This window comes from Eleutherodactylus coqui, chromosome 2 (assembly GCF_035609145.1).
Source record: "Eleutherodactylus coqui strain aEleCoq1 chromosome 2, aEleCoq1.hap1, whole genome shotgun sequence".
In the NCBI taxonomy this organism is placed as follows: Eukaryota; Metazoa; Chordata; class Amphibia; order Anura; family Eleutherodactylidae; genus Eleutherodactylus; species Eleutherodactylus coqui.
In genome coordinates this window covers 268,729,962-268,751,769 of record NC_089838.1, presented here as the reverse complement: position 1 = coordinate 268,751,769, position 21,808 = coordinate 268,729,962, and the positions used below count along the sequence as shown (strand labels likewise).

Here is a 21,808-nt window from a genome sequence, read left to right as displayed (position 1 = left end):
GCCTACAATGAAGTAAAATCATTGTGTTAACATTAGAACAAATAAAGTTATGTTAAAATGTAGCATACCATTGTTTTCTGGTGATATATCACACACCTGCCTTCTCATTGGAAAAAAAGATGGTAGCATTCAAAATGACTGTCATGTTGGTGACATGGTCTAACAGGTTTCCCCCTTCCTCACAGCTTGTATGCAAAATTGGATCACCGTCTGCTAAAGTGTTTTCATTCGATATAGGTGATTCTACATTTTTGAGACACCCTGTATAGTATACAGCACTAGCAGGTGAAAGTGCAAAGGACTATATATGTAATACAGTCTCAGAAAACTACATAGAAGTACATTCTACGTAAGGCAATCAAATAATTTCGGTATTCGTAAGCTAGTGTATCCAAGCCTGTGGGCTCATCATGGTGTATCTAAGACTATCGTAGAGAGTCTACAGTTTATCAATAAAATTGTTGGTCACTAGCTGTTATGTGTAACCCACAGTATCCTGTTAATTTAGACAACGTAAGGCATAATAAGACCAATTTCCATGATTGTTTTGTAACTCTTGTTGTTCTCTCCCTCCAGAACAGCCTTGCGTTGGCCTCTGTCTATCTACCTCAAAGCCTCCTTGCTTTGTCCTCCTCTCAAAGTTGCAAACTGCAAATCCTGGCCTTCAGGAATGGAAAGCTGTTTAGGAGTGTAGGGAACTCCTCAAGGTTGGCAGAAGATGGGAAGAGACGAAGTATCTCTACACCTGTCATATATGTAGGAACACGTAAGAAAACAACCTTCAATTTATAATAAAATCAGTAAATATATTAAGAGTTCTTGCTTTAAGAGGCTTAAATATTTGTCCATTAGCAGTCAATCAGTTGTTCAATAAGCTTTGGTTTAGCTTTAAATGCGAAATGTTTAAGATTTTGCAGAAGAAAAAAATATACTCAATGTATATGTATTTAAAATACCCGCCTGCAGAAAGGGCTGTTTCTGATTGGCTGAGTGCTCAGCCAATCACAGGCAGCACTCGGCCATTCATTGAATGACAGCTGAGTGCTGCCTGTGATTGGTCGCAGCGCTCAGCCCATCACAGGCAGCGCTTGGCCATTCATTCAATTCAATGCCATGTAAAAATAATTCCAAAAAATCATGTACTTCAAAATTGTACCAATAAAAACTACAGGTTGTTCCATAAAAATCAGGCCAGATACAGCTCTGTGATTTGTAGTATAACATTTATACCACATAGGGACCACCATAAGTTAGTCAATACATTATATGTACCCGGAAATTGGTTCCTATAAAAACTAGAGCTTATCCCGCAAAATACAAGGTGTCATACAGCTAAATTGATGAAAAAATAAAAAACGTATGACCACTGGAGCAGAAAACGGGGTATGATTTGCTGGAGGATTTTTTTCAATTTTACCGTGCCTGTTGAGGCATTAATGTATCATGAATGCCATAGAAACTAAACCACCGAAAAAATGGTGCTATTGCATTTTTTTTCATTTCACCAAAAATGTAAAAGTTTATGTCGATGAAAATTTTAAAAAGTTATACCCCGTGGACAGCAGGGATGACAAATGAAAAGACAAAAGCTCTCTAGTCTTGAAGGGGTTAAACATCACAAGTATTCTCAACACTGTGTAGACTCAAAATCAAGTGGGAAAATATTTTACTGATCCTGCTACTGTCTGGTTTGTCAGGAGGCTGCGGCATTAGTAACCTCACTGATCCGGTCACGGTTACTCTCCGACATTTGGTGAAGGGATCCGACCCTCTTCCAGCACAGTGGAACTTCAAGGCCTTGGAAGGATATGGAGGCTGGAGCTCAGAAGGCTGTCAGCTTCTATCAGAGGAGCCAAACATCACCAGCATGCAATGTCTACAGCTTGGCAATTTTGCTGCCCTGACGGTAAAGTCATATGATCTATTTGCCTTTATATTTGCCAAGATAGGGTATCATTTACTGATATTACACACTGAAGCCAACACTGATTCCACAAACTATAGCTCCATATTTTCTTAGAAGTTCAGATTTGATCAGTTCCATCTTAGCAACAAACTAGAAATTACAATAATGCTATCTAACGCTGGCTTCACATCTGCCTTGGAACCTCTGGTCGGAGATCCAGTGGTAAAATGCTGGGCAACTGAGCGGAAACCGAACGGACCCCATTATTATCAATGGAGTCTATTTGGCGTGTTCGGTTCCATTCGGCCGGGGAATCCCCCTTTCCTGCTCCCCACATGAGGCAGGAAAACAGAATCCCAGCCACAGATGTGAAACCACCCTTACCATTGCAGGAAGTAACTGTACAAGTAAAGCTACTCTATAACTTTAGACTTTTGTATTAAAATGAATTGGCAATTTTGAAAAGTTCTCATATACTCTATCCTACCAAAAGTATTGGGACACCCCTGTCAGTAGAATGGATGTTGTCTTATTAACATGTCATGTGCGCACGTATTGGATATATGCGCTATGCCGCTACGGACAAGCCATTTGTCACAAAGAGCATTGCATTGGCATGTTTACAATGGTGCAAAGAGGCTTGTCATTGGATAGTTGAGCAATGGAAGAACATTCTATGGAGTGACAAATCTCACTACTCCATCTTCAAATCAGATTACATACCTGGGTGTGGAAGATGCCTGAGGAACACCTCTTGTCTGAGTGTGTTGTGCCAACAGTTAAGTACAGAGGAGGTTCTGTTATGGTCTGGAGATGTATTATGTGGCATGGTCTCGGCCCATTGGTTGTAGTAGCAAAAACCATGAGGAGGGAGGTGACATTCTAGACAATGTGCTGCTGACAATGTGGCGATACTCTAAAAAGGTCAGCAATACTTCCAACAAGACAATGCACCTTATCATAAATCCAGCGCTGTTTTACGCTGGTTTAAGGATATAAATGTTCCACAATTGGACTGGACCGATCTGAACCCTATTGACCATCTTTGGAACAAAATAGAAATATAAACAGCATCCATCTTCCTGAGATGCTGACATTTGCAGGATGAATGGAGGGAAATACCAACTGAGGTGTATCAGACATTAGTGGAAAGTATGCAACGGAGAGTTTCCGATGTCATTAGGGCCAAAGGAACCCCCCCATACTACTTTTGATTCTTGCTCTGGTGTCCAATTACTTTTAGTAGGATAGTGTTGTTTTAAACATTAATTTCACTAAAGGGGTTGTCCATTATTAGTTAAAAGAGTCCACATTTTTCTGGAAACACTAGACTCTTGTCCAAGGGCCAAACCAACTAATGCAGCACATTCCCTATTCAAGAGAATAGAGCTGAACTCCAAGAGCAGCCACAGACCATGGATAAGGGTGATGCCATTGCTGGAAAAAAGTAGACACTTTTCTAATAGTGGCCAACTTGTTTTATTTGTCTTCTGGTGTTTTAATTGACACATAGAAGTGACTTCATCGATATGTTTTTTATGTATATCTTTGCAGGAACTGAACACTTTCTCATCCCAATCTGAACATGCTTTATCCGAAATCCTATACCCAGTTATTTACTGTACGGCCGTACTTCTGCTCTGCCTATTCACCACCATTATTACGTACATTGTAAATCACAGGTGGGTGAGGTCTAACATAAATGTGCTCATTATGCAACATTATAATTAGAAAAAGCCTGAAAAGCAATAATGAAAGTAACATCAGACAAAGTTAGAGGAGATGAATGTCATCTGTAGGTTGTATGTTATATCGTTGCATGGTATGTAAGAGCGGTCGGGTTCGGTTTTATTACGTTAACCTCTTGTTGTGCTTCTTCAGCTCCATCCAGATTTCCCTGAAGGGTTGGCACATGCTGCTTAATCTCTGCTTCCACATTGCAATGACATCAGCTGTATTCGCTGGAGGAATCAGTCTTCCACAAGACCTCATTGTATGCCAAGCTGTAAGTGTTCTGCACAACCTGGTCTTTTAGGGAAATGAACATGTATGTTTACTACAAAGCGCGTGTAAACACATAAAATACCAGATCGGGGCGTTTCTTTCATGTTCACATAAAACGAATTGTATGTAATGTGCATTTTGGCAGATCAACTCTGAAGTACAGTTAACCCCACTGTATGAAGTCCATATTATAGGCAGCACTGCTTTACAGAGGTTGGCCAGGATGAGAAAAACATGGCTGCCAAAATCTGCAGCACAGAACTTTTTTTATTGCATTGATTCTCAAGTTAAACTTTGCTATATTTCCCCCCATAACTAGTTTGTCTGAGAACACAGAAAGCAGATTCTTATTTTATATGCTAAGCAGTCTAATTCACATCTGCTGTTTCAAACAGTGAAAAACACCCCTACCCAGAGCGTCCCGAGAATCCCATAAAAGATCCCGTACTGTAAAAGTCTAATAACAGAGGTCATTTAAGTTACTCATCCTGCAATTACGGTTTATATGTTTCTTCTCAGGTCAGCATCATTCTCCATTATTCTTCCTTGTCTACTCTTCTGTGGATGGCTCTTAAAGCCAGAGTTATCTACAAGGAGCTGACTCACAAACCTCAACCACAGCAGGAAGGAGAAGTGACCCAGCCACCTCACAGGCCAATGCTTAGGTAATCTTAGGGAACAGAATGTATTATTAAGCAGTTTTGGGTTCTCAATGATTTTTCTGATAGCATTGTCATAATGTATTATAACAGTGTAACAACATAGATAGCTGAAATGTACTTTTTGTGTAAAAATACTTTGATATCATACAGTACTGTGCAAATGTTTTAGGTAACAGTGGGAAAAAAATGCTGAAAAGTAAGAATGCGTTCAAAAATAGAAGTGCTAATAGTTTACTTATGTCAATTAACAAAGTGCAAAGTGATGAACAAAAGAAAAAGCTAAATCCCATCAATATTTGGTGTGACCGCGCTTTGCCTTCAAAACAGCATCAGTTCTTCTAGATACACTTTGCACAAAGTCAGGGATTTTATAGGATTATAGTCAGGTGTGTGATTAACCAATTATACGAGACAGGTGATAACGATAATCATTTTCATATGTAGGTTGAAACAAAGTCATTAACTGCAACAGAAACAGCTGTGTAGGAGGCTTAAAACTGGGTGAAAAACAGTCACACTCTGCTACAAAGTGGAGGTTGTGGAAGACAGTTTCATGTAATAGATCCCAGCAAGAGAAACCACATGGTCTTGTAGATATGATTACAAGACCACATGGTTTCTCTTGCTTGGAACAATCACATTGTACTCTACTGGCTAACTCGGTACCAAACCTTTGTTTTCATTAGACAGTTTCATGTCACAGGTCATACATACATCATAGTGGGTTTGAGCACAACAACAAGACACAAGGTAGTTACATTGCATCAACAAGGTCTCTGCCAGGCACAGATTTCAAAGCAGACTGGGGTTTCAACCTTTCTTTGAAGAAGTACAAAGCAGCGGGCAATGTTAGAGACCGTAGACGCAGTGTTCAACCAGGGAAACTTAGTGCATCAGATGAAAGACATGTCATGCTTACTTCCCTTCAAAATCAGAAGATGTCCAGCAGTGCCATCAGCTCAGAACTGGCAGAAACCAGTGGGACCTAGGTTCACCCATCTACAGTTCGGAGAAGTCTGTCCAGAAGTGGTCCTCGTGGAAGAATTACAGACAAAAGCCATGGAAGCAAAGCCAATCAACTCAAGTATGCACAAAACATGGGATCTGGAGTGCAGAAAAATGCCAGTAGTGTTCTAGACTGATGAATCAAAATGTGAAATATTTGACTGTACCAGAGTCTGCAAGCAGCAGTAATGCTTGGTGGAGGTTTCTTGCATGTTTGGGGCTGCATTTCAGCAAATGGAATTGGGGATTTGTCAGGATTAATGGTGTCCTCCATGTTGAGAAATATAGGCAGATACTTTTCAATCATGCAGGCCATCAAGGAGGTGTCTGATCGGCTCTAGATTTATTGTGCAGTGTCATAACAACCTCAAGCATATAAAGCCAATGTCATTAAAAACTATCTTTGGCACAAAGAAGAACAAGGAGTCTTGAAAGTGATGATATGGCGCCTACAGAACCCTGATCTCAATATGATTGGGTCAACCTGGGATAGCATAAAGAGACAGAAGGATTTGAGCAAGCCTACATCCACGGAAGATCTGTGCTAAGTTCTTCAAAAAAGAGAATGGGCGGTCACATCAAATATTGATTTGATTTACATTTTTCTTTTGTTCATTTATGCTGTATTTTGTTAATTGACAAAAATAAACTATTAACATTTCTATTTTTGAAAGCATTCTTACTTTGCAGTATTTTTGCCACCCCTGCCTAAAACGTTTGCACAGTACTGTATATTTGCCTGAAAATCTAAGAGTAATTCCCAACCAATGAAGAAACCACTGACAAAAAATTTCCACTGAGGGGGAACCCTTATGACTAGGCCATTTCTACGGTAAAGGTCTCATCTCTCACTCACATAAATATTCCTCCCATGGGGAACTCCTACAACTATCCGACCCTACTGCAAAGGTGCCATCTCTTGCTTTTCCCTTCATCTAGGGAAACTCTAACCAGGTTCCAAAGAGCTCAGGCGTCTACAGAACCTTAATGGGAAATACTGATCTAAGGTTCTGTTCACATCACAAAAGAGCCTTTTGTTGGAGGTATACATTAAGAGGATCTCCTGACGCAGACCTCCGATGGAAGGCTACAATATGTCCTACTATAAAGGCAAACAATGAGATACATCAGTAGTAGGGTTCTGTTGTTAAAAAAACCCACTTATATTGGAAGCTACTACACTATTCCAAAAAACTACATCAACATCTACCACCCCAACAGCCTGATCTTTGACATCTGATGTATGTACATATGTACTTCTGTTCTGACATTTTTACATTGGTGATCTTTGTTTTCTAGGTTGTACTTGATTGCTGGAGGGATTCCTCTGATCATATGTGGGATCACTGCTGCTGTGAACATCAACAACTATAGGGATAACAGTCCTTAGTAAGTGTCCTGTGTTGTGATGGAGCAAAGGTTAAATGATAATGGTATGATCCATTCTTGTGTCAGACTATTGCCTACTAATGCGTGTGTCTTCTTCCTCAGCTGTTGTCTGGTATGGAGACCAAGTCTGGGTGCTTTCTATGTACCAGCGGGTCTCATCCTGCTCGTCACATGGATATATCTTCTTTTTGCTGGGATAAATTTAAAGCGACAACCTACTGACCAAAAGGATCCTGTAGAAGCCAATGATGCACAGCAAGCTCATGGTGGAATAAGTCATCTTCTGAGTGATTCCACTTCCATATCAGTAACCCTTAACTCAGCAGCTCCGATAGACGTAGATACTGTGTATTCCTTGCAAGTGCAATTCTGGTCACTGGTGACTGTCCATATATTGTATATCGTCCTCTGGATTTTTGGAGCCTTTGCTGTATCACAAGGATGGTATTTAAATATTATCTTCAGTTGTCTCTATGGGGTAACAGCTATTGCCTTAGGGCTGTTCATTTTCATTCACCACTGTGTACGACGTTCCGATGTCCAGCGCTCTTGGTTTTCTTGCTGCCCATCATACACAGACTCATTGCCAGTTCAAGCATATGTGCACACCAGCTCTCCTGTAGACGACTCACCTCAGGTGTATATTGGGTGCAACCCTGAAGTGGAAAACTCAGTTAAGTCTACATCATCCCCAAGCGACAGCATTAACTCTAATACTGGACCTTGTAAAATCACAAATCTACAAGTGGCTCAGAACCAGGCAGAAACATGCCCACCTAAGCCACCTAGCTGTGAAGACAGTGAGCCAACCAACAATAAATGTGTGACTGCTCCTAGTCGATATATGAACAATTTGCATGGTCGTAGAAACCATAAAAGCAGAACTAAGCAGTATCGGGAAGGGAAGCACCATAGGTTAAAGGTACTACGTGGGCCGTCTTCTGACCTGCCTTCCAGTGAAAGTGGCAGTGTCCACAACAGCCACTCTGAAAGCTATCATAGCAAGAGCAGCCCTTTGAACAATGGCAGGGGGGTGGCAGCTAGGGACCCAGAGGGTGCACTTACCCACTCTGAAGGAAGTGACAGCAGTGGGCAGCAAGCACAGGACTTTGCTAGAGCGCAGAGGAAAAGCGCCAGTCGGGACAATCTAAAACAAGCAAATAGCATGGAACGGGAGACCAAGCGGAGGTCTTACCCTCTTAACACAGGCAACCAGAATGGAGTCCTAAAGGGTAGCAAGTATGATATCAACCTTGCACCTGCAGAGAGTACTACAGTCATGAAGACAGGCCTTTGGAAGAGTGAAACTACTGTGTAGTTTGTGATTAAGCACGTGCCATACAAGTCGTAGATGTAATTGACCAAGATGCCAATACATGCTAGGAAAATGGGCTCTCCCCAGCCATGTGTTGTGATCGCAGATTGGTTAGTGCAATCACATTGAACCTGACCCACATGAACGCCAAGAATATATGTGCCAAAGTGTATGTGTATGTGTAATGTCAGGGGTCACATTGGCTTATGGTTATGTACACATGTCGGTTTGAAGCCTAAGGATTGTGCAAATGTATTGTGCTGAGGATTTGTGTTATCTCATCCGGAAAGCCGTTCAAGGAAAGTTGAAGTATCAAGGAACTAACTGGATTCATTTACAGTGTTTCACACCTTGGAAAATACTTTTGCCTTCTGAATTCCTGTGGGGATCTCAGTGACCTAAACATAAGTCAAGGTCAACACTCAATAGAAGTCAAGTCAATGGGTGACTTAACTGGTCTTCCTTTGTCCGATTTGACAGCCAAGTGCCTTATAAACGTCTTGTGTTTTTCTTAATTAGCACTTTCTGAGCAATCTGTACTCCTAGGCATCCATTGGATGGTGCACTTATACAAATCACCCTTCACGCCTTTAATTCGCACCTTCACATAGATGTTACCCATTCCCATGGGCCAGTTTCTTTCCTGACTTACCAGAGGTCTTGTATTTTTGCTGCGTGCCTTGATGTAGCCTTCTGAAGGAATTTAAGAGTACGTACCATCTCCAGATTTAATCAAATGAAATCTATCTTCACAGTCTCTACCTTGGTACAATCTGTCACCGTGACCAAAAAAATATTGCTTCTGAGCATAATTGTGCCTCAAAAACATTTGAATTGTTTTTTTTACTCGTTTGTATCATACAAAATCCATCACAATCCCAGCAGACCGTCACGAAAATCACTTCTGCATGTTATTTGTGTAAACGGTTATTTTTAAATGTGTTATATCAGAGGGAGACGTTTATTTTTCAGATATAGAATTATAATGTATATTGTATAGACAGATCAGGATCACTTTTTTGGATACCTGTGTAAATTTCCATATCAGTATTAAACTTTTGTTTCTATGTATGAAAATGCAAACTTTAATCGTTAAAAAAATGTATGTGTAAGTAATATTATATAAAAGATTCCGGATGTGGAGGATCGAGAAATCCCCGCAAATGTCTACAACTATTGTGACAGTACACATGCATATTATGAAGTGCCTTTACCATTGTGTCTTGGGCTATCGGCCCTCCTAACATATCTGTTTTAGTAAATATTCGTTTCCCTATAAGGGTTTGGTTACATTATTCTATCCCTTTGTTATTTTTCCTGGAAATATATTAAGAAATTGAGAAGTGGTACTTGAAAGTTTGTGGACCCCTCAGATTTTTCCATATTTCTGCTTATATTTGACCTAGAACTACATCAGATTTTCACAAAAGTCCTAAAAGTAGATACAGAGAACCAAATCAAACGAACGAGTCAATAATATTAGACTTATTCATTTATTTATTAGGGAAAATGATCCATCATCACATATCTGTAAGTGGCAAAAGTATGTGAACCTTAGCTTTCCATATCTGCTATAACCCCCTTTGCAGCAATGACTGCATATAAACGTTTCTGGTAATTGTTTATCAATCCTGGTTTGGAGGAATTTTAGCACATTTCTCCATACAAAACAGCTTTAACCCTTTCCAATTAACTGTCTGACGACATTATGATTTAAGGCTGTACAGCTCCGATGTTGGAAGACGTCCGTCGGGGTTCTCTTACTGTATATTGCCAGCCTCTCTGCTGTCGGAGTCTATCCAACGTGTCACCTCATGCAGTACTGGCTTTAGCCAGCATATAGCGCCGTTGTATAACGGGAGAAAAAGAGTAAGTCCCCTAGAAAAACCAGAATACAAATTGGATTGGAAAGGGTTAACTCTGTTATGTTGGTGCTTTTGCTCCCCTTAACCGCTCGCTTCAAGTCCTTCTACATTTCTGTAGGATTAAGGTCAGGACTTTGACTTGGCCATCTCAAAACTTTAACTGTATTCTTGTTTAACCATATTTTTGTAGAGCGATTTGTGTGCTTTGGGTGTTTTTTTGCTGCATGACCCAGGTTCTGTGGAGATTCAGCTCATGGACATTTTTCCTTTAGAACTTGCTGGTATAATTTGGAATTCATTGCTCCTGCAATGATAGAAGCCATCCTGGGCAAATGCAGTATAGCAGGCATAAACCATGATACTACCAGCACAGGGTTTCATAGATGGTAGGAGGTTTTTATGTTGTAATGCAGTGCTTTTTCTTTCTCCAAACATAAGGCTTCTCATTTAAGCCAAAAAGCTTTATTTTGGCCTCATCTATCATCAAACCTTTGTTCCAATAGGCTTCTGGCTTGTCCATGTGATCTTTAGCAAACTTTAGATGGGCAGCGATGTCTTTTTTTGGAGAGCATTGGCTTTCTCCTTGCAATCCTGCCATGCACACTATTGTTGTTCAGTGTCCTTAGCACAATATTTAATAATGCCTAAAAGAAGGAAGAATGGGAAGCATTTAAAGAGACCAGCATTTATAGTGGCAGGCTACACCAGTGTCAGAACGGTAGCTGCTGCTCGACCCCTGTGTAGTGGCCAGAGGCACAGCTCTCGTTGGAATCAATTGGAGTTGCGCCTGCAATTACAAGAGCAGCTCTCATTGATTTCAATGAGAGCTATGCCTCCAATTATGAGTGCCAGCCACTATGTGGGGGTCGGAGCAGCGGCTTCTACTCCGACCCCAGTGTAGCCTGGCACTGACATCCGATGCTGCTTGGAAAATCCCTTTAAACTTATGCTAAAAAGGAAAAAAGAAATGTTTATCAAATGGAAAGTGGGGGACATATCTAAAGAAGAATATAATGCAGTCTGCAGAAGCTGTAGAGCAAGTGTCAGAATAGCTAAAGCTAATAATGAATTGAAGCTTGCAAGAAAGGCCAAAAGCAAGAAAAAAGGATTTGGGGGTATGTAAAAAGCAAAAGAAAAGTCAAAGATGCTATTGGATGCTTACAGGAAAATGGTAAATTGGTCAAAAATGATGTTGAGAAAGTCGAACTTTTAAATTCCTATTTTGTATCTGTTGTCTCTCAGAAAGTAGATGGAACATCAACTGATCTTCCCTGTGCTATTGGGGGAAGGAAAGAATGCAGGCTAACTATAAACAGAGAGATGTTGAGGGAACACTTAGCTAACTTAAATGAATTCAAGTCTTAAGGTCCAGATGAATTACATCCTATGATACTAAAGGAAGCAGTAGAGGTAATTGCTTAACCACTCGCCATAATCTTTGAAAATTCCTGGAGAACAGGAGAAGTCCCAGAAGATTGGAGAAGGGCAAATGTTGTCCCTATCTTCAAAAAAGTGAAGAAGGTGGATCCAGGAAACTACAGGCCTGTGAGCCTGATTTCAGCATGTATGCAAGTGCTTAGATGAGAATGGAGTAATTAACCAGAGCCAGCATGGGTTTGTAACGATCCAGTCATACCAGACTAATCTAATTTCCTTCTATGACAGAATCACTGACTGGGTTGATCAGGGAAATGCAGTAGATATAGTATATCTTGACTTTAGTAAAGCATTTAAAAAATATCTCATACCATCCTTATTGAAAAAAAAAAAGACTAAATATGGGAATGACTAGTACCAGTGTTTAGTTGCTTGGAGGTTACCTTGGGTATCTTTGTGACCTCGCAGACTATTATATGCCATGCTCTTAGCATGCCCTTTGTTGGTTGACCACTCCTGGGGAGAATAATAATTGTCTTGAATTTTCTTCATTTGTACACAATCTGTCTGACTGTGGATTGGAGGAGTCTAAAGTCTTTAGAGATAGCTTTGTAACATTTTCCAGTACAATGAATGTTAACAACTCCTCTGAGGTCTTTAGAAATCGCCTCTGTTCGTGCCCTCATAAGCTTCCATAAAGGTGTGCTGTGAAGATCACTTTAATAGATCCCTGTTCTTTATAGGAGTTCTTTCTTTAGAAAAAAAAATTCAATACATACCTATTCCTCCCCAGGTAGTCTTCTTATCGCATCTTCTCCTTGACAATCCTCTCCTGGCTTCTCCAGTCTCTAGGGTCATGGCACCTCAAGGTGGCCGGATCCTCTTCTTCAAGTGACGTTACGTACACTCTCGGCAGTCTCCTTCCTGTAGATCAGTGTACACTCCGTCACTAGTGACGTAGCATTCACTGTCTAACAGGGAATACCAAATCCTATCCCAGGCTACTGCCGAGACTGCGCATGTGCGTTGTCTCGCAGCAATAGTAAATGAACACTCACGGCAAGACAGCATGCATGCACAGTCTCGGCAATAGCCCGGCATAGGATCCGGCATTCCCTGCTAGGCAGTGAATGCTACAGTGATGTAGTGTACACTGACCTGCAGGAAGCAGAATGCCGAGAATGTACCTAACGTCATAGGAAGAAGAGGATCTGGCCGGCTGGAGTGGACGTGAGTACTGGAGGAGCCAGAAGAAGATCGGTGAGGAGAAAATGCGTTAAGAAGACTGCCTGGGGATGAATAGTTAAGTAAAGGATTTTTTTTATAATAACAGAACCCCTTTAACCCCTTAAGGACATGGCCTAATAAATAGTGTGTTTAATGTATTGTACAGGTTGTTGCTGCAACCCTGCGGGCCGCTGGTGATGTCACGGAGGAAGCATGCTTCTTCTGTAAACCCTTTACATACTGCAATCAATATTGACCACCAGCATGTAAGGAATTATCAGCGGGAATCGGGTACCGATCCCCGCTGATGTAGCGGGAGGCCGTCTCTCATTCACAGCCGTCTCCTGCTGCAGATAGCATAGGCTCAGTTTCTGGCCCCGTGTCATGCACATGATGTTTATGTCCTGTTGCCTTAAGTACCAGACAGCCAGGACTTAAATGTACACCCTGGGGTGTTAATGGGTTAAATAAAACAGGTTGCCCACTTATACTTGATTGTTATCCCATTGATTACAGTCAGGTGGTTTCAATTTCACCTTAAAATTATCTTCTAATTCTAAAGGTTCACATACTTTTGCTTGTCAGAAATATATAGTATTGGCTCATTTTCTTCAATAAATAATGAAATCTAATATTTTTGACTCATTTGTGTGGTTTGGTTCTGTTTATCTACATTTAGGATTTGTGTAAAGTAGGATTTGTGTAAAAATTTAATATACTCTAAGGTCAAATATATGCTGAAACATAGAAAATTCTGAAGGGTTCACAAACTTTCAAACACCACTCTAGGTTTTGTCACTACAAAGGTGAATGGTAACTCCAAGCTGATATTTTATATGCAAGTATTTACTAAAACAGACTGGTCAAGAGAGCCGACAGCTCCTACTAAAACATGTACCAAAGATGTCTACATGAACAGAAATTGTCTTGTAGAGAGCCTCTCGTATATGTATGTATGTATATATGTGTGTGTATATATATATATATATATATATATACACTTTGGATGATCAACAGAGACTTCTTAAAGGAAACCTGTCAGGTCCTCTATGGGTCTCTATCTGCGAGCAACTTAGAATAGTGGCAGACACTCTGATCTCAGCAGTCTATTGCGAAAACCCATCGGTCCACCATTTTTCATAATCTTGCGGTATGTCGTAGAGGAGAATCCAATGCGGCTCATTGATATTGACATATTTACTGTTTTTCCTGCCCTCCTGCTACCTCCTGATACTGATTGACAGGTTCTCTTTATGCACAGTAACATTGAGAGATCTGTGGATTAGTGTCTGGAGGGAGGGTTGGGAAAAGCATGGCATACATGAATATTAATGAGCTACACTGGACCCCGCCCCCCATGGCTATGGACAAGGGCCGGGACGTGCGCCTTTGTCCTTTCTCCATAGCCATCAATGGGAGGAGGCGGGGCGGACCGACGCTTAGCTTCGCCCCCTCCCATTGCAAAGAACGAACAGGGAGAAGACGAGAGGTGAGCCTGCGATGGGGAGGGAGGGGAAATGGGCGACGGCATGGTGAGCTCGGCGCATATGCATCGGACCCATGCAGTGTGAACGGGCGCACAAACATTAGATTTGAGCGCTCGTTCATGAGCTTCTACGCCCTAGATGGAAGCGTATATTGGCCGACCTTGAAAACGCCCGCCAATATGCGATTGTGTGAAAGAAGCCTTAGTGACAGACTGCTGAAATCAGCATGCCTGTCACTATACTGTGCTGTCACAGATAGGGACCTGTTAGGTTTCCTTTAAACTAGACCTGAAATCATAGTATATACCAAAATACAGAGCAAGTTACAGTAAACTGCATATTCTCTAGTAGTTTGCATTTTTGGGTAGATGAGAGGACCACAAAATTAGCATTCTCATTAGAGTCATGCTTTTCAACAAATATTTTTTAAGACCGAGAATCTTATCACAATAGTGCAATGTAATTTGGTCGCGCAAGTCAGGTAAAGGACTAGCAGTGACAAAAGCAATAGTGTGAATATCCCAGGTTCTGTAGCACTTATATGTTCAGCGGCATGTGCCCATTGAACAGAAATGTACAGTGAACAGGTCTACAAGGTCCATAGGATAACGTTTTAGGCCTTGTTAACACGTAACTAAACTTTCAGATGACTTTTGAGAATAAGCTGCCGTGTGTATACATGAGGAATAATACTATATTTGGCCATTAATTGACTTGTATTCTGCATTTCTTAGCTCTTTGCCTTTTCTGTAGGCTCTATTTCTGTAAGCATTTCCTGAGCTCCGCTCCAGGTGGGGTAATAACTAGCTGTTATGTAGTCTCCCATATACAGCACACCCTCAAAATCAACAGCATGTAAGTCATTATACAGCAGTACTGAGCAGTGTAGATGTAAAGTTAGGAAAGGGGTGAGATAAAACACTTACTGAAAGCTCTGCCACGCGTTTTGAAGTCCTCAGCCGCCCACAGAAGATCACTTCCTGGTTACGGAATTCATAAATCCCACCTCCAGGAAGTGACGGCTCTGATTGGCTGAGCAGCGCTCGAGAACCAATGCAATGGCTGTGATTTGTTCATCGAGCGCTGTTCAGCCAATCAATGCAGCGATGGATGAACCAATCACAGCCATTGCATTGTGGAGGCGGGATTTATGAACTGGCCAATCAATGCCGTGGCTCAGCCAATTCATAAATTCCACTTCCACAATGCGACGGGGTAGGGCTCAGATTTCAGGCCTCTCTGAGAAATCAGGGTAGGGCTTATTTTCGGGGAAACGCGGTATGTATCTAGTGAACTGTGCTATACATTAGCACTTCCATGTCATCCCCTTACAATACGACTAGCACAAGGATTAAATATCATGAGTCTACCACCCACATTATGGTATGATCTTTCTGAGCACAATTAAGCTACCTTAATCACCAGTTTAGTGGTATGACCACATCGGACGGATCTGTATCTACCATAAATCAGCAGTAAAAACTTATAGTTTTTTTCTGTTGCGGAATATAATAGCATAAACACTGTGGATTTGCTACAGATTCCATTAACATTCTGCAGATGGAAAAACATACTCTGTAGGCCAATTTTTCACAGATTTTTTCTGCAGCGTGTGGATGAGATTTGCTTAAATCCCATCTACTTCAGTAAATGCCGTGGAATTTCTGCCCAATTTGCCACAGATCTGTCCGGAGTGGGCATCCAATGAAGATAGCCTCAAAAACACCATCATTTATGTGAGGTTGCTGCTAATATTTATGGGTTCAGGCCTACATAATAAAAGCCTGTAGAGCCATTCAGTTAGCGGCAGAGGTAATAGTTTCAACTCTTTATCCACAGTTTGAGAGATAAGTTGTCCATTTTTAATGACCCCAACCAAGGTTCATTGCAATACCAAATATTAGCTGTTTGACAATCAAGGGATAACGAAGGAGAGATTATTGGGGGCTTCAGGCTCATGAATTGTTCACATAAACATATTGCAGGTTCATATTCCTTAAAGTGCAATTCCCATCTTAGACATTTGGCATAGCCACATGAACATCAGATAGATATGGGCCCCACCTCCGTTTCCTTTGTCGTTGACCTATCTTCAGAATGGGGGTCCTACCTGATAAAGTAGCTGCTCGTTGCTGAATCCAGGCTTCGACTGAACAGAGAGGCGACTGGGATTTCAGAAACGTGTTGGTATGATGTTCCATAATTCGTATTCGCTTCTATGGGAATTACGGAAATAGCAGAACGCAGTGCACTTGACTGTTTCTGTAATCCAGTCACTTCTCCAGTCGATTGCAAACTGGACCACAGCTGACGCAACAGGGTTGAGGGACCAGTGTTCTGGAGATAGATGAGGGTTAGACCTCTGGGACCTGCGCCTATCAGACATATATGTGGATATATTATATAGGTCTAAGACCCTTACAAAAAACACACACACAACAAAAGGAATGTATTTGAGAGGGAACAGATCCCACATTACAGGCAGTGGTCTCTAAACTAAGGTTTACATATGTATGTCTCCATTAAATTCTATATTGTTGCTTTTCTTTTTCTTACTAGCACAATACAGTATATTGTACCAAAGAAGTGATGTCCAAAGTATGTTTTTGTATTATGCAAATTCACCAAATATTTTTTTAACTATGTTAAACATTGCAAAATATAGAGTTATGTCTTCTATAAAATGTGGCCTTTCTTTATAGAGTTGTATGTGGATTTACATGGAGCGCATCCATTATAGCTGGAGACCAATGATCACCGTTCAGTGGGCGTTAGAGACTTCACAGGACCCAGATTCATGGGTGGGGTAGAGACCACCAGTGTATCATAGATCATGGATTTGTTCACATGAGCAATTTTTGAGAATAAACGCACCATGTTCTATATTTGTGCGTTCCCTTGGAAGGCCTTACTCACTGTTGTCAGTGGGACTTTGAAAGACATCACATGGTACTTACTAGAGATGAGCGAGCATACTCGATAAGGCAAACTACTTGAGCGAGTAGTGCCTTACTCGAGTACCTGCCCGCTCGTCTCTAAAGATTCGGCTGCCGGCACGTGTGACAGGTGAGTCGCGGCGGTGAGCAGAGAGGAGCGGGGGGAAGAGAGTGAGAGAGAGATCTCCCCCCGTTCCTCCCTGCTCTCCCCCGCTGCTCCCTGCCACCCGCCGGCAGCCGAATCTTTAGAGACGAGCGGGCAGGTACTCGAATAAGGCACTACTTGCTTGAGTAGTTTGCCTTATCAAGTATGCTCGCTCATCTCTAGTACTTACATGTGCATGCAAGCGTGAAGCTTCCCATTGAAGTCAATAGGAAACACTTGTGATTAGAGATGAGCGAGTATACTCGCTAAGACTAACTACTCGAGCGAGTAGTGCCTTAGTCGAGTATCTGCCCGCTCGTGTCTAAAGATTCGGCTGCCGGCGGCGGGGGAGAGTGGGGAGGAACGGAGGGGAGATCATTCTCTCCCTCTCTCCCCCCTGCAACTCACCTGGCACCCGCGCCGGCAGCCGAATCTTTAGACAGGAGCGGGGAGATACTCGGCTAAGGCACTACTCGCTCGAGTAGTTAGCCTTAGCGAGTATACTTGCTCATCTCTACTTGTGATCCTTTCAAAAAAAAAAAAAAAAAATCACAGGTTGACTAGTGTGATATGGAGCTGAGTTTTTTGGCCAGTTATCACACCTGCCCGTGTGAATGTAGCCTTATATTGCTATGAAATTTCGTCCCGCACTCCACACCTGAAATTCTGCAGCAATTCTGCTGCATGTTAGCTCATCCTAATGGAAGAATGTGATGGCTATAGATGGAGTCAGGGCTCAAAGCAAGGATCCACCCCAGAAGGGTTGGGACAGGCGAGGGGCAGGGTTGGGAAGTTGTCACTATGGTCATCCTGTCTCTGGACAACCAGCTATTATTTAGGTAGTGCAACCACAGGAAGCACCAGTCACTGCCTCATGGGCCTCCAGACACTATGGCCCTCCTTTATTAAAACTGTCTAAAAGGAAAACGGACTTGGTTGCCCAAAGCAACTAGAGCTCAGCTTTTATTTCTGAATCTGTGGTGGTAAAATGAAAGCTGCTGTGCTGCAAGTGGTTGCTACAGGCAACAATGACCATTTTTCTTTTAGATAGTTTTGAGAAATGAGGCCCTGAGAGACTCTGACTTGGGGAGCGCCAACTCTCCTGTTGCGACTGGGGCCGGGATGGATTCCTAGATTACACCAGAGCGCCAGGATTTCCAACCAGCTCATGGTACATCAGGTCTCTATGTCTGAGGGTGGACAGACACACTCCATAATTAGTTATTCCTGTAACCTGCCACTAGTTTATTGTCCGTCAACCAACTACGGGGCAGTCACTGTGCCAGATGATTCCCTATCCACTAGTCAAGTGTTAAAGTGCTACTGCCATTGATGCAGCTTAGGCTAATTTCACACCGGCAAATGTGATATCAGGCCGATGTTGCGCTCAGGAACGAACGATTTTCCCGTGGATGCAAAGCGTTTGTTTAAAAAAAAAAAAAAAAGCCTCACATCACTTCAGGGAAGCAGCGATTGGCAAGTGTTTACTCCTGTTTTTTTTAATGGGAAGCCTCACATCGTATAATGGGTGAGGCATTCCGAGGGACCGCCTAAAGATAGGACATGCTGCGATTTCCCCCCCCCCACATCGTGATGCAGTAGAAAAAGGAATGGGGTTCATGTTCGTGCGATTTTCTCAACCGTGTTAAAGCGGCCTGACTGTTAACCTGACTACAGCAAGTTAAGTGTCCTTTAGGCCGGGCTCACACAACTGCGTTTGCCAGCATGCCGCACACATATAGCTCATGTGCAGGTACACAGCCAGTGGGCAATGACATGCATACTTTCTGCGTGCCACAAATCCCCATAAACTATCTCGGCGTGTATAATACTCACCAAGATAGTGCATGCCGCAATTTTTTTTTTGCACACTATTTTGCATGGCTCGTGTGAGCGGCACAACTGAAGTCTATGGGAGAATGTTGCTGCGTATTACACGTGCAAAAACTGAATGGGTAATACGCAGTGAGCATATGGTTCTGCGAGCCCGGCCTTATGCTACTGTCTTTGGGTGTGGCTGACAGAAGAAAGAGCCCACTGGGGCGAGGAGGACATAATAAGTAGTGTTAATTCACCATTGATAAAGGGGGAAAATTCAACGTTCATCATGACTGTGCCAACACAGTACAGGTAAAGACTAGAGATGAGCGAACGTACTCGGATAAGCACTACTCGTCCGAGTAATGTGCCTTATCCGAGTACCGCTGTGCTCGTCTTGAAAGATTCGGGGAGCGCCGCTGCTGACAGGTGAGTCACAGCGGGGAGCGCGGCAGAGCGGGCGGGAGAGAAGGAGAGAAAGATCTCCCCTCCGTTCCTCCCGGCTCTCCCCTGCAGCTCCCCGCTCCGCGACGCTCCCCGAATCTTTCAAGTCGAGCACAGCGATACTCGGATAAAGCACATTACTCGGACGAGTAGTGCTTATCCGAGTACGTTCGCTCATCTCTAGTAAAGACCCCTGGCAACAGCACTTATACACACATTTATTACCTGAATAAAACATATGCAGGGTCCTTGGAGCACAATTTGATCAACATATATGAGCCCATGTGCAACGTTCAGGCAACCTTTATTCAGATGGGACCCTCTATGGGCCTAAGCCTCCAATGTATTTAGGAAAAGTGGGATCCAGTTATCTACTCTGGGGAAGATAGGGTACACAAATATGGAGGTACAAATGCAACAAAATCAGGCAGCTGTTCCTACATGGCTTGGGTCTTTTCTCCTTAGGGAGATCACCTAGAAGATGGCTGAGGGAGGGGACTTATAAGGTTATTCATGCTCTTCTGGGTCATATGCAAATAAGGGAGATGGAACAATACCTCTGCAGCGCCACCTATTGGAATGTAGCAAGGCTTGTACAAAGAGTCTAACATTGACTTGCAGGAATGTTGCCTTCGAATAGGTGGTGCAGCAGAGGTATTGTTCTATCTCCCTTATAAGCCATGGCTGTGACAAATACAGCACAACCAGACACGCACCTCCACACTCACTATCCTACCAAAAGTATTGACACCCCTATCAGTAGAACGGATGCTACATAAGATGAAGACCCTTGAAAAGGTCAGCCATAGTTTGTTTTGCTTAAAATGCCTCAATTCACAGCATTTACACATGGTATAATTGTGGGTTGTCACATTCGTGGACTAGCGCTTTGTGACATTTCCACTAAAACCCAGATCAACGGTGAATTACATGTTCACAAGGTGAAGGAGAGAGGGGCGTATCACGGCAAAACCAAGAATCGGATAACCCAAAATATTAACTATAAAAAGGGACAAAGGCCAGCTGGGAGGGATGGCTCACAGAGCTTTCCTCTCCACAAGCAAGGAGAAGCTGCAAACAAGGGGAAAGTCGTCAGCAGGAACCTGTAGATCCGGTAGCGTGCAGTTATGGCGCCGCACACAAGCCCTCACCATTCTTCTTAAGTGTCCAATTTTTTTAATTAGGATATTACACTATGCTACCAAAAGTAAGATACCATATACTGACCGCATAGAAATACAAGGTTCCTAGTGCACATTTTGCTAGAACTCCATGGGGCCATGTGCCACATCAAGACAGCCTTTATTCCAATGGGATCCCGACCCAACTCCCTGTGGGTCCAAGGGTACGTTCACACATGCAGTTAATGTTTCTATTTGATGCAGCCTTTGAAGCCAAAAACTGGAATGGATCGCCAAAAAAAATGAAGAGAACTTGTATCTGTCCTGTATTCGCTCTCCTTTTATGACCCTCACCTGGTTTTGGCTTCAAAACTCACAGGAAAAAAAAAAAAAATGACTGAACAAAACCTTCCTGTGTGAACGCATCCAAAGCCTTCAAGTGCATTTAGGGAAAGTGTTGATCCAGCTATATTCTCTAATGAAAAGGTCTGGGGACAGATGGGGAAATAAGGCGCATGGTCGATATGGAGGCAACCGCTCCTCCACAAATGGAACAGCAGATTCAGTCAGCACTTTCTACAAATATATTAAGTGTGGAGGTGCGCATGAGCCGTGGGTGCAGCAAGTACAGGAGCCGAACCATGCTTCATCACTCACACACATCTACTATCTGAATAAAACTGCATAGCTCTACTATACACTACGGCCGGCTTCACACGAGCGCAAGCGTATCTGCAGAACAAAATGATGCTTTTTTTTTTTGCACGCGCATCGGTGTATTTTACTGTCCTTTTTGTCTGCGCAGGCAAAGGCGCATCAATTGAAATTGGTAATTAGTCTTAATGAGTTTCAGATGTATTATTTTTTTCAGCGCAAAACCAGTGTTTCACGCATCTCCTTGCGTGTACATTTGCCCACCCCCATTGACTTCCATTGGGACCAAAATGCGTATGAAAAATAAAGAAATGTGAACAAACCCATTCAAATCAATGGGTGCTATCCTCTGCGTATTGCGCGCACAAAATACGCCCGTGTGTAACCGGCCTAACTGCATGAAAATGCGAGGTTTTAAGCGCATATTTTGATCAAACCAAGTGAACTAGACTA

At 42.4% G+C, this 21,808-nt stretch overlaps 1 protein-coding gene across 1 annotated transcript in view; it reads left to right on the top strand.

The window, feature by feature from the left end:
- The window catches only part of ADGRA2 (adhesion G protein-coupled receptor A2), a 199,712-nt gene extending 186,328 nt beyond the window's left edge, over positions 1–13,384 (top strand). Inside the window, exons 13-19 of the mRNA XM_066592997.1 lie at positions 577–766; positions 1,698–1,906; positions 3,461–3,588; positions 3,788–3,911; positions 4,430–4,575; positions 6,877–6,966; positions 7,069–13,384. Coding sequence (XP_066449094.1) covers positions 577–766; positions 1,698–1,906; positions 3,461–3,588; positions 3,788–3,911; positions 4,430–4,575; positions 6,877–6,966; positions 7,069–8,284 — 2,103 coding nt within the window. The 3' untranslated portion in view covers positions 8,285–13,384. The remainder of the gene's footprint in view (positions 1–576; positions 767–1,697; positions 1,907–3,460; positions 3,589–3,787; positions 3,912–4,429; positions 4,576–6,876; positions 6,967–7,068) is intronic.
- The last annotated feature ends 8,424 nt before the right edge of the window (positions 13,385–21,808 follow it).